This window comes from Octopus bimaculoides, chromosome 6 (assembly GCF_001194135.2).
Source record: "Octopus bimaculoides isolate UCB-OBI-ISO-001 chromosome 6, ASM119413v2, whole genome shotgun sequence".
NCBI classification, from domain to species: domain Eukaryota; kingdom Metazoa; phylum Mollusca; class Cephalopoda; order Octopoda; family Octopodidae; genus Octopus; species Octopus bimaculoides.
Window position 1 is genome coordinate 1,283,150 of NC_068986.1, and position 13,181 is coordinate 1,296,330.

General features: G+C 36.4%; 1 protein-coding gene across 3 annotated transcripts in view; it reads left to right on the forward strand.

Annotated features, from left to right (window-relative positions):
* LOC106881072 (espin) overlaps positions 1-13,181 on the forward strand; it is a 177,035-nt gene that overhangs the window by 65,844 nt on the left and 98,010 nt on the right. For all 3 annotated transcript variants that reach the window (XM_014931286.2, XM_014931284.2, XM_014931285.2), the window contains exon 3: positions 3,078-3,263. In XM_014931286.2, coding sequence (XP_014786772.1) covers positions 3,078-3,263 — 186 coding nt within the window. The remainder of the gene's footprint in view (positions 1-3,077; positions 3,264-13,181) is intronic.

Sequence of the window (13,181 nt, forward strand, 5' to 3'; positions counted from 1 at the left end):
TATATATATATATATATATATATATATATATATATATATTAGGTATATAGGTATATGAACCTCTCAAGGCACAGCTTAATTTGACTATCCAAGGATAATAATAATGAAAGTGTTTTAAAAGTAATTAGGAATTATTTGGTCACTATGACCAATGTCTATGTGAAATAAATAAACAAAGACAATTAATCTCAAATATATCCATATAAAGAAAATATGCATATATTTACCTAATGGTAACATTCAGGAACCTCTAGATGTTTCTGTAACTTCTCTCTTCTTCCAGTGGTGTAAAAAGAGACAGGTGGCTATGAAACATTTCTATAAATCATTTCGTGTAGCAAAAATATATTGTGATATTTAGATATTTAGTGACATCCCTTTCCACTAAGGTAGACTTAGCCAATCAATAAATAGACATTGCTAAAATAAATACCTGATTAAGAACAGGAGTTGATATAATTGACTAAAACCAATGAAATCAGTGCCCCGTAATGACTACAGCTTAAATGCTGAAACCAGTAAAAGAATTAGATAATCTATTTATGTAGCTCTGTTTTGTCATTTATGACTCATTTTTGTTTTATTCATGATTATTTTGGCATTTCTTGACAAAAGTTGTTCCTGGATATTTTCAGTTAATTTTGGAATAAAAAATAACATTAAAATCTTTCCTTGTTGTTGGCTCATAACCTAAAATAAATTTACTTAACTCTGCTCAGTTTAATTTAGATGATAAAGCAGTAGTAGTTCTACACTAAAAATATTTGTTTGTGTTTTCCTTCTCTTCTCTTCCACTTACTTTTTTCTCTTCCTCCTTCTCTTCATTTCGTTTTCCTTTCTTTTCATTTTTTTTTTTTTGTCTTTGTCATTTTTTTTTATCTTCATTATTTATCATCAATTTTTAAAAATTATTGTATAGTTTCTTCTGTGGTTAATCATGATGTAAATTATATTTAGTATGATGTTACTTGTTAGCCATATAAGTGTATGTATGCATGATAACATAGTAATATGATGACAAATGTGCAGCAAAAAAAGTCTTTTATTTTCCTAAGTATTATTTCAAAACTTTTGGGCTTTTGAAAGGAATTCTTGGTTTTGTTAACCTTAAAATATTACACTGTCCCCTTCTTTACTGTCCTTTAGAAAAATGGTAAAAGCAGAAGTAGATAAAAAAATTCTCAAATTATCTTAATCCTTCCATGTCCTCAGCTTTTTGAATATCTGTGAACCAACAAGAAAACAACAAGGGATTTAATGGTCAATTTCCCTGCTAAAACAAGGGTTAGCTGTGCAGGCCCTTTGACAGATCTCTCTATTTTACCTTATCCTCTCCACCCCTTTGCCTTCATTCCTTCTTCCATCATCTTTAGTTATGTTTTCTCTTGGTCTTCACTCCTACTTCTTTCCACATTCATTCCCGACACTTTTTCTCGGTCATTTTCATCCCTCCTCAGCACATGATCCAGGCATTTCATCCCATTACTCTTTGCAACATCTATCACTAGCTCTATTCCGATCATTCTCTCCAATTCATTGTTTGCCCTCCCTTCTCAGCCAAACCCTCTTCGTCCATTGAATCGTTCTCATTTACATTCTATGGTGCCCCTCATTCGTTACACATGTCTCACTCCCATAAATCATAGCATTTCTTGCACATGTGTGTCTGTCTGTTTGTCTGTCCCCTACCACCACTTGAAAATCAGTGTTAGTGTGTTTAAATTTAGAACTGTATAGTGTGTTTATGTTCCCATAACTTGGCAGTTCAACAAAAGAGACTGATAAAATAAGTACCAAGATTTAAAAAAAAAAGTACTGGGGTCAATTCACTTATGGGTTAACTATCAGATCTTGAATTTGCCCTTCTACATTGCAAAATTTGCCTTAGGAATCTGTATGTATCCCAGACTGACAAAGTTGATGCAGTTTTGTTTTGTTTTGTTTTTCTGGAACAACTGAAAGTTAATTACAGGTAGGACATAGACAGGAAGTAATTCCAGAGGTTTAAATATGGGGGATGAAAGATTGGATGAAGTAATTAGTGTAAGGATAGGTGAGAAGACAGGAGGGAAGTGAGATGAGTGAGTCAGGTGGGCATGAGTGGAAGTGGAAATTTTGTACCACTTCCACAAATTTAATTAGCTCTGATGAATTGAGACTTTTGTAGTCAAGGCATAAAAAGCAGGGTGGAGGGATTATATGTAGGGCAAAATTTGGAGTGTGTTGGCACCATGCAAATCAGTCAGGTGACCCTTTTCTGGTTGCAGTCTAGGATAGTCATGTGTGCAGCAGCAGCAGCAGCAGTAGCAACAGCAGTAGTAGCAGCAGCACTGTCCCAGATGTGGGAGTAATATTCTTGTGTGGGTTTTACTCGAATCTTAAAGTTAGCAGCTGTTGAGACATGAAATATTTTCTACCCCTAAAGAGAAAGGTCAATCTTTGGGATGCAGTTTTGCTATGTCATGAATATGAGATCACCAGGACCATTGATAATTGAGAAGGGGTATATGTGCAAAATATTGCAATACTTGTTAAATATTTGCCAATACTAAATCCTCTGCTTCTACATTTTAAGTTGAAGATCTGCTGTAGTTGGCATAAGCTTTCATCTGTGTTTGATTGATAAATAATGAATTAATTCAATCGCCTGTCTCCTTTTCTCATTAATCTGGTATCTCGTGCCACTCTCTCATGAAATTGTAGCATTGTGCCAGATCATTTTTATATCTGCTTTTCCATGCTAGCATGGGTTAGGGTGGGAGTTTTGGGGGCAATGTTTACAGCTGGATGTCCTTCCTGACACCAATCCTTTTAATCACTTCTTATGATACACAGGCATATGGTGCATTATAAAACCTGGGATTCACACAGTATAAAAATACAATCAATATTGCTTATAATTTTACATATTATAATTTAATTCATTTATTGTCATTTCTTGGCTGTAATACGTTTTATTATTATGCTCTGCTGACATTCCAGATATTTCCAGTTTTAATGACTTCTTTCTTATGTTTGCAACTCTTCAGAAATTCTTTTATGAAAGTAAGCCATTAATGTCAACTTTTTCGTTTTAGGTGGAAGAAGCCAAAGCTGACCCAAACGAAAGGGATTTTGATGGTGCTACACCTTTACACTTTGCAGCCAGCTGTGGTCAAGCCAAAGTTGTTGAATGGCTTTTGCAGTCAGGCGGAGCAACAATTTCCATGGATAAAACTGGAGCTACTCCATTACATAATGCAGCTGAAATTGGCCAGTTGCAGGTAGATTCAACTATTTATTAATTCACGGTGGGGTTGTAGAGTTGTCTAACAAGTGACTTGATCTGAGAGTTTGAGTTGAAATGGAAGCAATTGCATCATGGAAGAGTCATTTTAATCATTTTATATATTAAAAAAAAATGTGAAATTCGCTTTTCATTTATCTTTTGATATAGTTCCTCACACCTCAAGAAATCAGAGAAAAATGAATTTAGCAATAATTGTTTGTTTTTAGTGACTAGAATTACTTTTCCATGATGTAATTGTTATTTACTAATAATTTTTATAATGAAACTGAATAAATGATTATTTATTTGATGTGTATTAATTCAGTAAATGCCATTTCAATCCTGAGAATCACACGTCTTTGAAATAAGTTAGATCAAATTGCTTTCCAGGTTGTCTGTTATAGCATACAATATGGTACATCCATTCTCCGTGAAGGGGAGAAAGGATTGTTTTGAGAAATGTGAATGTACCATATTTTATAACATTAATGATAGAAAAGGAATTACTGCTTTCATATGAACGAGTCTATGTTGTGCGAAATATCCATTACCAAATTGATCACTAGTGGATGGTTTATTAGTAAAATGCAGTGCAATGAACAGCAAGTTTATCTCTCTGTTGCACAGACAGAGATGGGATGACGCCTTAAAGGCAAAGCAAGATGAAAATTTCCACCAAAACTAATCTTGAACTTGAAATTACTCTATTAGAAATACTTACTGATCTAACTTCTGTATTTATGGTCATCATAATATTGATCTTTGGCTGCCATTGTTTTGATGCAAATGGATTTTCTAAAAGGCTTTGTACTATGTATGAATACATCTCAGATAGGGAAAATGGTAGAATAAATAAGAAATGTTATCTATTGATTTATCAGTTGTCATCATTTTACTCTCTTTTGCTCTGAAATATTAAAGTCATTGATTTGGTGACACCCATTAGCCATCTTAATAATACAGACAGTGAACTGGCAGAATCATAAGCACATTGGATAAAATGCTTTGTAGTATTTGTTCTGGCTCCCTGCAGTCTGAGTTCAGATCCCACCAAGGTCAACTCTGCTTGCCATCTATCCAAGTGTGATAAGGAGCAATGGATTGATGAGATTGTTTGAACATCAGATGGAATACTTTGTTTCCATCTGCTTCCATTCTGTTTCCATTCTGAGTCCAGATTCCACTTAGGTGATTCAATTCTCACCACTGGCTGTGTTATCCACCTTTCACTGGATAAGAGCATGTGTCAAAGTAGATAATGACTGACTGCATTCAGACTGGCTATCTATTGCTTCAGCACATTTGTGCTATAGATACAGGGACTTTGAAGACAAACCACTCCGGGGATCAACTCGTAACTTCTTTCTCCTGACACATCAAACTCACAAATAAGGCTTCAGAGTTTCAGAAATTTCAGAAACATTCTCAACACTAAGGACACACTGCTACTGCCAATGGAAAAGAATTGCTGGTGCCAGTGGTATAATGGTCTAAAAACTTAATGGTTTCTGCTGCTGTTGTCTCTTGCATTTGCTTCGTTTCATGTCAGTTCTGTTTGAACAACCCAGAATCAAATGCCTTCCTGTTGTCACAGTCCTGTTTTCTTGCATTTCTTGGACTATGTTGCACAATTTTTCTGTTTTTTGTTTGTTTGTTTTGTTTTATAAGATGGTAGGGTGTGTTTTGAAGTAGATTTCATTACTATTTCTAGCAGGTTGAGTAATCTTATAGAAGCTCATAGGTTGTATTAACTTGTAATTGTTTCCCATATGGAAGGAAAATGAAGTTCAACTATAGAGTTTTTAAATAATGGTGTTGAAAAAGACATAGTTTTTGAATTATATAGAAGCTAATACTATAGTCATTTTGTTTTTGAAAATAGTTGTCATATCTTTGTAAAAATCTTGAGATTTCTTTCCAAAGCTAAGGTTTCTGATTTGATAGCTTGTGTTAAAATATTTGCATTGCAGCCCCATGCTTCTGGGTTCAGTTTTACTTTACAGTACCTTGTGAAAATATTTGTTTTCTACTGTACATCTTTGGGTTGACCATTGCCTTATGACTAGAAATGTGCAGAAGTCCATTATGCATGTGCATGTGTGTGCATGCGTGTGCATCATCATTCTCTGTCTCCCACTATTCCCTTCTTGTCACTCATTATTGACTTATGTCACTCTTATTCTCTTATCAACACCCATTTTCATCACAGTCTCTCATGTTACACTCTCCTCTACCACTCATTGTTAACATCCATCACTAATTCTCTCTCTCTCTCACTTTCTTTTATCACTCTCTCTTCTATCATCCAGTCTCCTTCTGATCACTTTCCCTTTGCTGATGCTGCTCTGTTCAATCTCCTTACCAACAACCATCATATAGCTGTGTGTCACTTCTTAGTGTATTCTTTCTACCATGCTCTCATTCTGGTTACTGTTTCATAATTCTTTTTTTTTTTAATTTTCTGAGAACAAGACCATCCTCTGATAGTAGTAAATGAATGGAAACAGTATAAAGAGGACTCTTTAGTGCTGTCGGGGTCAAGGGAATTGCTAATGTGCTTAATGCTCCTAGTATTTTCTGTAAAATGGAAGGGCATATAGAAAGGACAGCTAACAAGAGAAAGCATTCCAAAAATATAAAATATGAGCAAGATGTGGTCCCTGAACTAACTAGGAGGGCACTAGGAAAAGAAGAAAACTAACTTGATCTTTGATAAATCATCTGATGCCATATTCTCATGCCAGCAAGGAAAAGCAAACATAAAAGGATATTGATAATGATAGTAATGATGCTGCTACTGATGATGATGGTGACAGTGATGAAAATGATGAAGTATTATACAAAAATGTCAAATTAATTATGTTAGAAATTATCTAAAACTATTAGCATTTAATTTAAATATATTAACATTTAATTTAAATATATTAACTCAACTGTGAAATCTGTCATTTACTAATTCTTGAAAATTATCCAAAACTTAGAGGAATTGACTAAAATACTTAACTTTTTTTTAATCATTAATTGGTACATTAAGCCAATGTTTGGGATGGATTAATATTAAGGTCATTATATAAAATTATGAGGGAAAGTTTTAATGGAAATATGAATTTTTTTAAATGTGTAGTTTTTGTATTGCGGAATTGAAGGTGATCTTTGACAGACTGGCACTAAAATGGTTAAACAAATCGTTTTACTCTATCTCTCATTACATATTCCTCAAATGTGGATATTTTAAATGTACTTATTCAATCAATCTCTTTTACCAAACTGCTAAGTTTCAGGGACATTAACACACCAACACCGGTTGTCAGGTGGTGGAAGTGGATACACATGCACACACAAACATATGTATGAATATATGTATGTATATGATGGGCTTCTTTCAGTTTCCATCTACCAAATCCACTCACAAGACTTTGGTTGGCCTAAGGCTATAGTAGAAGACACTTGCCCAAGGTGCTATGCAGTGGGAATGAACCCGGAACCATGTGGTTGGGAAGCAAACTTATTACCACATATCAATGCCTGTTTAAATACTTCATTTCTTAGAAAGACGTGACCCTTTTAAACACCCTGCACCTCCATCGTTGCAGTATCTCCTTGATGTTTGCCATGGTTTTACATATACCCCACTCCCATCTCTCTATCTCTCTCTTATTCCTTCAATATACCAAAACACCAGACAAAACTATTCAATTAACCAACAGATATTACTTCATAAATATTTAGTCTGTGTTCTTTCATGGTAATAACTTTTAAAATTCAGAATTCTAGTCAAACCAGACAAAAATATGCTTTACTTTACAATCAATATTCTACCAATCCCTCATCTCCAATATTATGCACTTTTTCTATCCATTTTAATTTAGATTAATCTGTAAAGAGGTTTTTAAAATTCAATAAATTGCATCAATCAGTTAACTTTTATATTTCCAGTGGGCCTCTATTACCAAACAGATATCATTGTTTTCCTTCTCCTCATCTTCTTTGTCCTCCTCCTCATCGATGTCATCAATGTCGTCATCATCTTATCACAGTTTTGCCAAGTTGGTAGCATGGTGTACATAGGCCATATAGCATATTCTATCATTTGATGCACAATAAAGATAAAACTGCCATTTTCTGCTGCTGAGTTTGACATTTTTTGGTGGTGGTGGTTGTGGCGGTGGTGACAGCAGTGGCGGTGGCGGCAGCGGTGGTGTGGCTTTTATAGCTTGATGTCCTTATCATGAACCATTTTACAGCATATTTTGGATGCTTTTTATCATATTCTTGAACTCAGAGTGATGGTACATGGCCTAGTGGTTAAGGTTTTCTGTTCATAATTATTAGATCATGGCTTTAATTCCTGAACCAGGTTGTGCATTGTGTTGTCGAGCAAAGACTTTGTTTCATCTTGCTCCAGTCCACTCACATGTAAATGAATAACTCTGCAATGGACTGTGGCATTGAGTCATCCAGGCCTTGGTGTTAAAGTGATAATAAACAGGCAGCGTGTGTCTATTCACTTTTTTCAGTGCACGTGGATTTTGTGAGCGATAAATGAGGAGAGGCTTCAGTTTATATCCAGCGGCATTTCCACCCAACAACAATGTTATTCTATCCTTGAAAGCTTTAAAACCAGGCATAGTTTTTGCTTCCTTGCGGATGTATGGTCTCTCAGGCATTTTCTTCCGCCACAGCCCAGTTTCATCCACATTAAATATTTGTTCTGGACGAAAGCCACTATCGACGATCATTTTGTCGAAATCTTGAACGAGCTTCTCTGCTCCTTCCACATCGGCGCTCGCTGCCCCACCGCTGATGCTACGATTATGCAGATTAATTCTCGAACAAAATCATTGAAACCAGCCATGGTTTGCCGTAAATGTCTCAGTTGATTCTTCTTCCTGTTGCTCCTCCAGTGTGGTGACAATACTGCCTGCCTTTGCTTGGATAGTGAGAAGGCTCATCAGAATTCATTTTTGAATCTGATCCTCAATCCAGATTGCCAGCAACTTTTCCATCTCGTGAATGAGACCTTTCCGATGTCTTGTGATGCATGCTTTAAAGCCTGTCGAACTTCTGGCTGCCTCCTTCACTTTCGCTTTATCCTTCAAAATAGTAGAGATGGTAGAATGTGCCAGGCCCGTATCGTCTGCGCTAGCTCTCACCTTTTTCCCGCCTTCGTAGTCTGTAATGATTTTCATTTTTGTGTCAAGGTGAATAGCTCTCCGTTGTTTCTTGGCGCTTCCTACTGCAGGTGAAGATGTATTCTTCCTCTTTGGAGGCATCTTGTAGTATGGGGTGCAAGAGATAATGGAAAAAAGAGATGAAATAGTAATATCGGTACAGAGAGCGTCACTGTGTTGCCTGGCTGACCACAGGCGGGAGAATGAGAGAGCGAGCGTGTCGGTGGGTGAAGCTGGGTGCTCGGGATGCACTGCCATCATGACGGCAGTTCTCGTACAGCGCACAATACGACAGTCAAAGTTTCTAAGTTTTTATATTTTGTAAAATATGTAACAATGGCTCATAAAGTTTGTCGTAACTCCGAGTGGTCGTTAAATAGGTAGGTCGTTAAATGAGGACAGTCTGTAGTTGGATTTGCTTTGAGTGCTAGATTCATAATTAGGTCACCTTCACAATAGTTGAGAAGCTAAAATGGCTTTTAATTAACAAGAGAGTCAGCAATGATATTTTCACCTGGTCAGGTATAAAAGTTGTCTAGTTAGGAGACAAGAGATTAGAGAATTATGTGTGTACATATATAGTCTCCTTTCTTTGTTCATGGACACAATGCACCACCCAGTCTAGAAATTGAACCCATGATCTAATAATCATGAGCTGAACATCCTAACCACAAGGCCACAATATTGTGAAAGGACTTCACAATATCAAAACTGTTTGCTTTAGTTTAAAGCACATTGTTTCTCTTAAACCTCTGCCATAAATTAAGACCATAATGTTACAGCATTAGTAGAAGCTGATCTCAATTATTGTAGAAAGAAGAGAGCTGGGTGGAATATTTTGGCCAGATAAAGCAGATTTAAACGTTAAAAGCGGGTGTATGTGAAATTTGGCTGCTCTCTCTAGCAAGTCAGATGACCACTTCACTTACTAATGGAAACCCTCTCACTAGTTTGCGGAAAAGCCATGGCTTATCCTGAGTTTTGTGCTCTATAAATCTTAGGATGCAAATTTATATATAAACCATTATCTTAATTACATATATTTGTGATATAATAAATTAATAAAGCACATTGAATTACTCATTAGTTTATCACAATCGTTCACAGTTTTGATTTTGTTGTTTAAGTTTATGAGCAATAAATTGATTATATTTCTACTGAGAATCACTAGTTCATCATTTTTTGTGTGAATTCATTTCAGCACAAAAGTAGCAGTCGAATTGTTCACAATTTGTGAATAAATATTTTGTACCCTGAAGTCAATTTTTTTTTTTAGGATTACATTATTTATTTTATAAACAATAATCATAAAAGGACTTTACAACATTTAAATTGTTTGCTTTTGTTTAAAACACATTATTTCTTCTAAACCTCTGCCATAAATTTACAACATTAATACAAGATCTTCATTGATTATAGTAGAAAAGGGCTGTTTCATTTTTTTGTTATTTAACTCCAGGTCAACCCTGATTAAATACACCTATAATGGGATGGTCACGCTATTCCAATTGTGGCCATCCTATCTTTTCCCTATATGTAAGGAATGCAAGGCCATATTATCTTGCATCCCCCACTTTTTTTCAAGAGAATAAGACATGATTTCAGAGACTTAGCTGTTATTTGTAGCAGGTCAAATTATATGTTAGTGTTATTTAGTCCCAAATCAATCTTCAAAGGCTTCTAACCTATGACCAAAGACATTCTTATTGTGACCACCCTGTTTTTTTTATGGTTATGTAGAACAACATTGTCTTATGAGCCCTTTCCTTACTTAAAATGGTAAGGTGTGAGTTAACCCTTTAGCGTTCAGGTTGCTCTGTAAAATGTAGTGCTTGTTTATTCACTTTGTTTTGAATTAATCATGTATTATTTTGTAGCCAGTGAAGGCATGTGGCTTAGTGGTTAGGCTATTTGGCTTGTGGTCATGAGTTCAATTCCTGGTGACTTGTATCCTTGAGCAAGATAATTATCTCATTTTGCTCCAGTCCACACAGCTGACAAAAATGAGTAGTACCTGTATTTCAAGAGCCAGCCTTGTCACACTTTGTGTCACACTGAACTCCCCTGAGAACTACGTTAAGAGTATATGTGTCTGTGTATGAGGAGGCTGTTCCGTTGATCAGATTAACTGAAACCTTTGTCGCCGGAACCAGTGGAGTGTCATTTTGTAGCCCAAAGATTTTAATGATGCGTTTGTTTATTTTTAGAATGACGTTGTAGGATAGATGTGAGAGGCTGGATCTGGCCAGTTTGAACATGATACAGGTTGACTATTTGGGTTGGGTATGACCGGTTTAAACGCTAAAGGGTTAAATGAAATTTAGCTGCTTTCTCTAGCAGGTCAGATAACCACTTTGAAGTTACCTTGTCAGCTTAATAAATTATTGTGTAAGTGTGGAAGTTGGTGGTGATGGTAGTGTGTGGGTGTGCATGTGTGGAATGGGAGGGTGGTGTGTTTGCGTGTGTGTGCAGTGGGGGTGACTGAATGATTGTGTGTGGGTGTACAATAGTTTAATCCCTCCTCGAATGCTATAATAAGTATATTGTGTTGACTATACCTATAAAACATCTTTTTAATGTCATTAATCACACATTTTATTTTTATTCCTCTGTTTGACACATTAAACATATAATTACTTAGAATGCACATGCTCTTATAGACTTGTGTACATCTTATAATAGCATCCAGAAATCTCGTATATCCACAATATAAATATAAAACTACCCTAACTGGTTTGTTTTGCTTCTTAAGCATTTAATCTACAAAATCTTTTATCTTTTACTTGTTTTATTCACTGGACTGTGGTTATACTGGGGCACCATCTTGAAGGGGGTTTTAGTTGAACAAATCGACCCTAGTACTTATTTTTTAAAGTTTGCTACTTATTCTATTGGTCTCTTTTTGCTGAACTGCTAAGTTACGGGAATGTAAATAAACAAACATCAATTGTCAAGTGGTTGTTGGAGACAAAGACACACACACACACACACACACACACACACACACATATTCTTTCCATTTTTATCTACCAAATCCACTTAGAAGGCTTTGGTTGGCCCAAAGCTATAGCAGAAAACACCTGCCCAATGTGCCACATGGTGGAACTGAACCCAAAACTATGTGATTGGGAAACAAACTTCTTACCATACAGCCATGCCCACACCTTTATACTTAATATTTTAACAGCTTCGGTAGTTAAATCAACATTTGTTTATATTAATATGGTACTGTTGAGGTTTTAGGGTTAAAGCAGAGGTTCTGTATGGATAATGTTTTTGAACTGCAGCATACAAGTGATACATTGTTGAGCCATTTAAAAATTATTGCTTAGAAAAAACATAAAAATAGAAGCTAATCAGAAAAAAAAATAATACTCAACTTCGGTGTTAAAGCTGTTATCAATTATATAGAATTATTATTAAGAATCTTAACAAGACTGCTTTTTGTACTTGAATGAATTAACTCATAATGATAATTAACATGCACTTGATTGCTGTTAATTTAATTTTGATAGGGGTATATGTTTGGCTGTGTGTTTAACAAACTTGTTTGCAAACATGTGGCTGGTTCTAGGTTCAATCCTATTAGATTATGACTTCTTGGGGCAAGTATCACCTGCTATAGTCTCAGGCTAACTAATGCCTTATGAGTGACAATTGTTAGAAAGTTTCTGTAGACAACAACATAAGCTGGGCTACTTACATAAACAGTAAAGTCGACATGGCCTGCAGAATGTACTCCTGGATTCTCAGAACTATTTTGTCAAGAGACATCCATACTATTATCCTTCTCTTCTCCTCTTTTGCCCAACCCCACTTTGAATATTGTCGTTCACTGTGGTCTCCCCACAGGAAACAAAGCATCATGAAAGTTGAAGCACCCCAAAGGTTAGTTGCGATAAAGATAGATGGCATGGCAGGCCTTGACAACTGGGATCGATTGGAAAAGCTCACTGTTGCCATGAGCATTCTTCAGTGTTACAGTGAGCTGCACATCATCTGCATGATGTGCAAAACGTTCCACCAGCCTTGCCCAAATGATGTTGGCATCACCTTTAAGGTACACCTAAGGCTTGGGTCCTGTGCTATCCATCTACAACATAAATCACACCCGCATCTCATGACAACAGTATGGCACAATTATTTCACCTCGGTTAGCCCTGCTCACTTTAACATTATATCAAAACACATTAAGACAGAAACCGACCCCATAAAGTTCAAGATGTGTTTGAACAAATTCCTTCAAGAAATCCTGGATAAACCTCCTCCACCTGGATATGTCTCCGTAAAGAATAACTCTCTACTTGAATGAACCATGGTGTTTGAATCCTGATTGGAATGACTTTGCCAGGTGGTGCTATTAAGTTAGACATGGCCTAGGTCAATATTGGCTGAAAACTATCAAAGTATATATCATCATCATCATCGTTTAACGTCCGCTTTCCATGCTAGCATGGGTTGGACGACTCGACTGAGGACTGGTGAAACCGGATGGCAACACCAGGTTCCAATCTAAATTTGGCAGAGTTTCCACAGCTGGATGCCCTTCCTAACGCCAACCACTCAGAGAGTGTAGTAGGTGCTTTTACATGTCACCTGCACGAAGGCCAGTCAGGCGATACTGGCAACGGCCACGCTCGAAATGGTGTCTTTTATGTGCCCCCCGCACAAGCCAGTCCAGGGGCACTGGCAACGATCTCGCTCGAAAATCCTACGGAAGCCAGTCAGGCGGTACTGGCAAC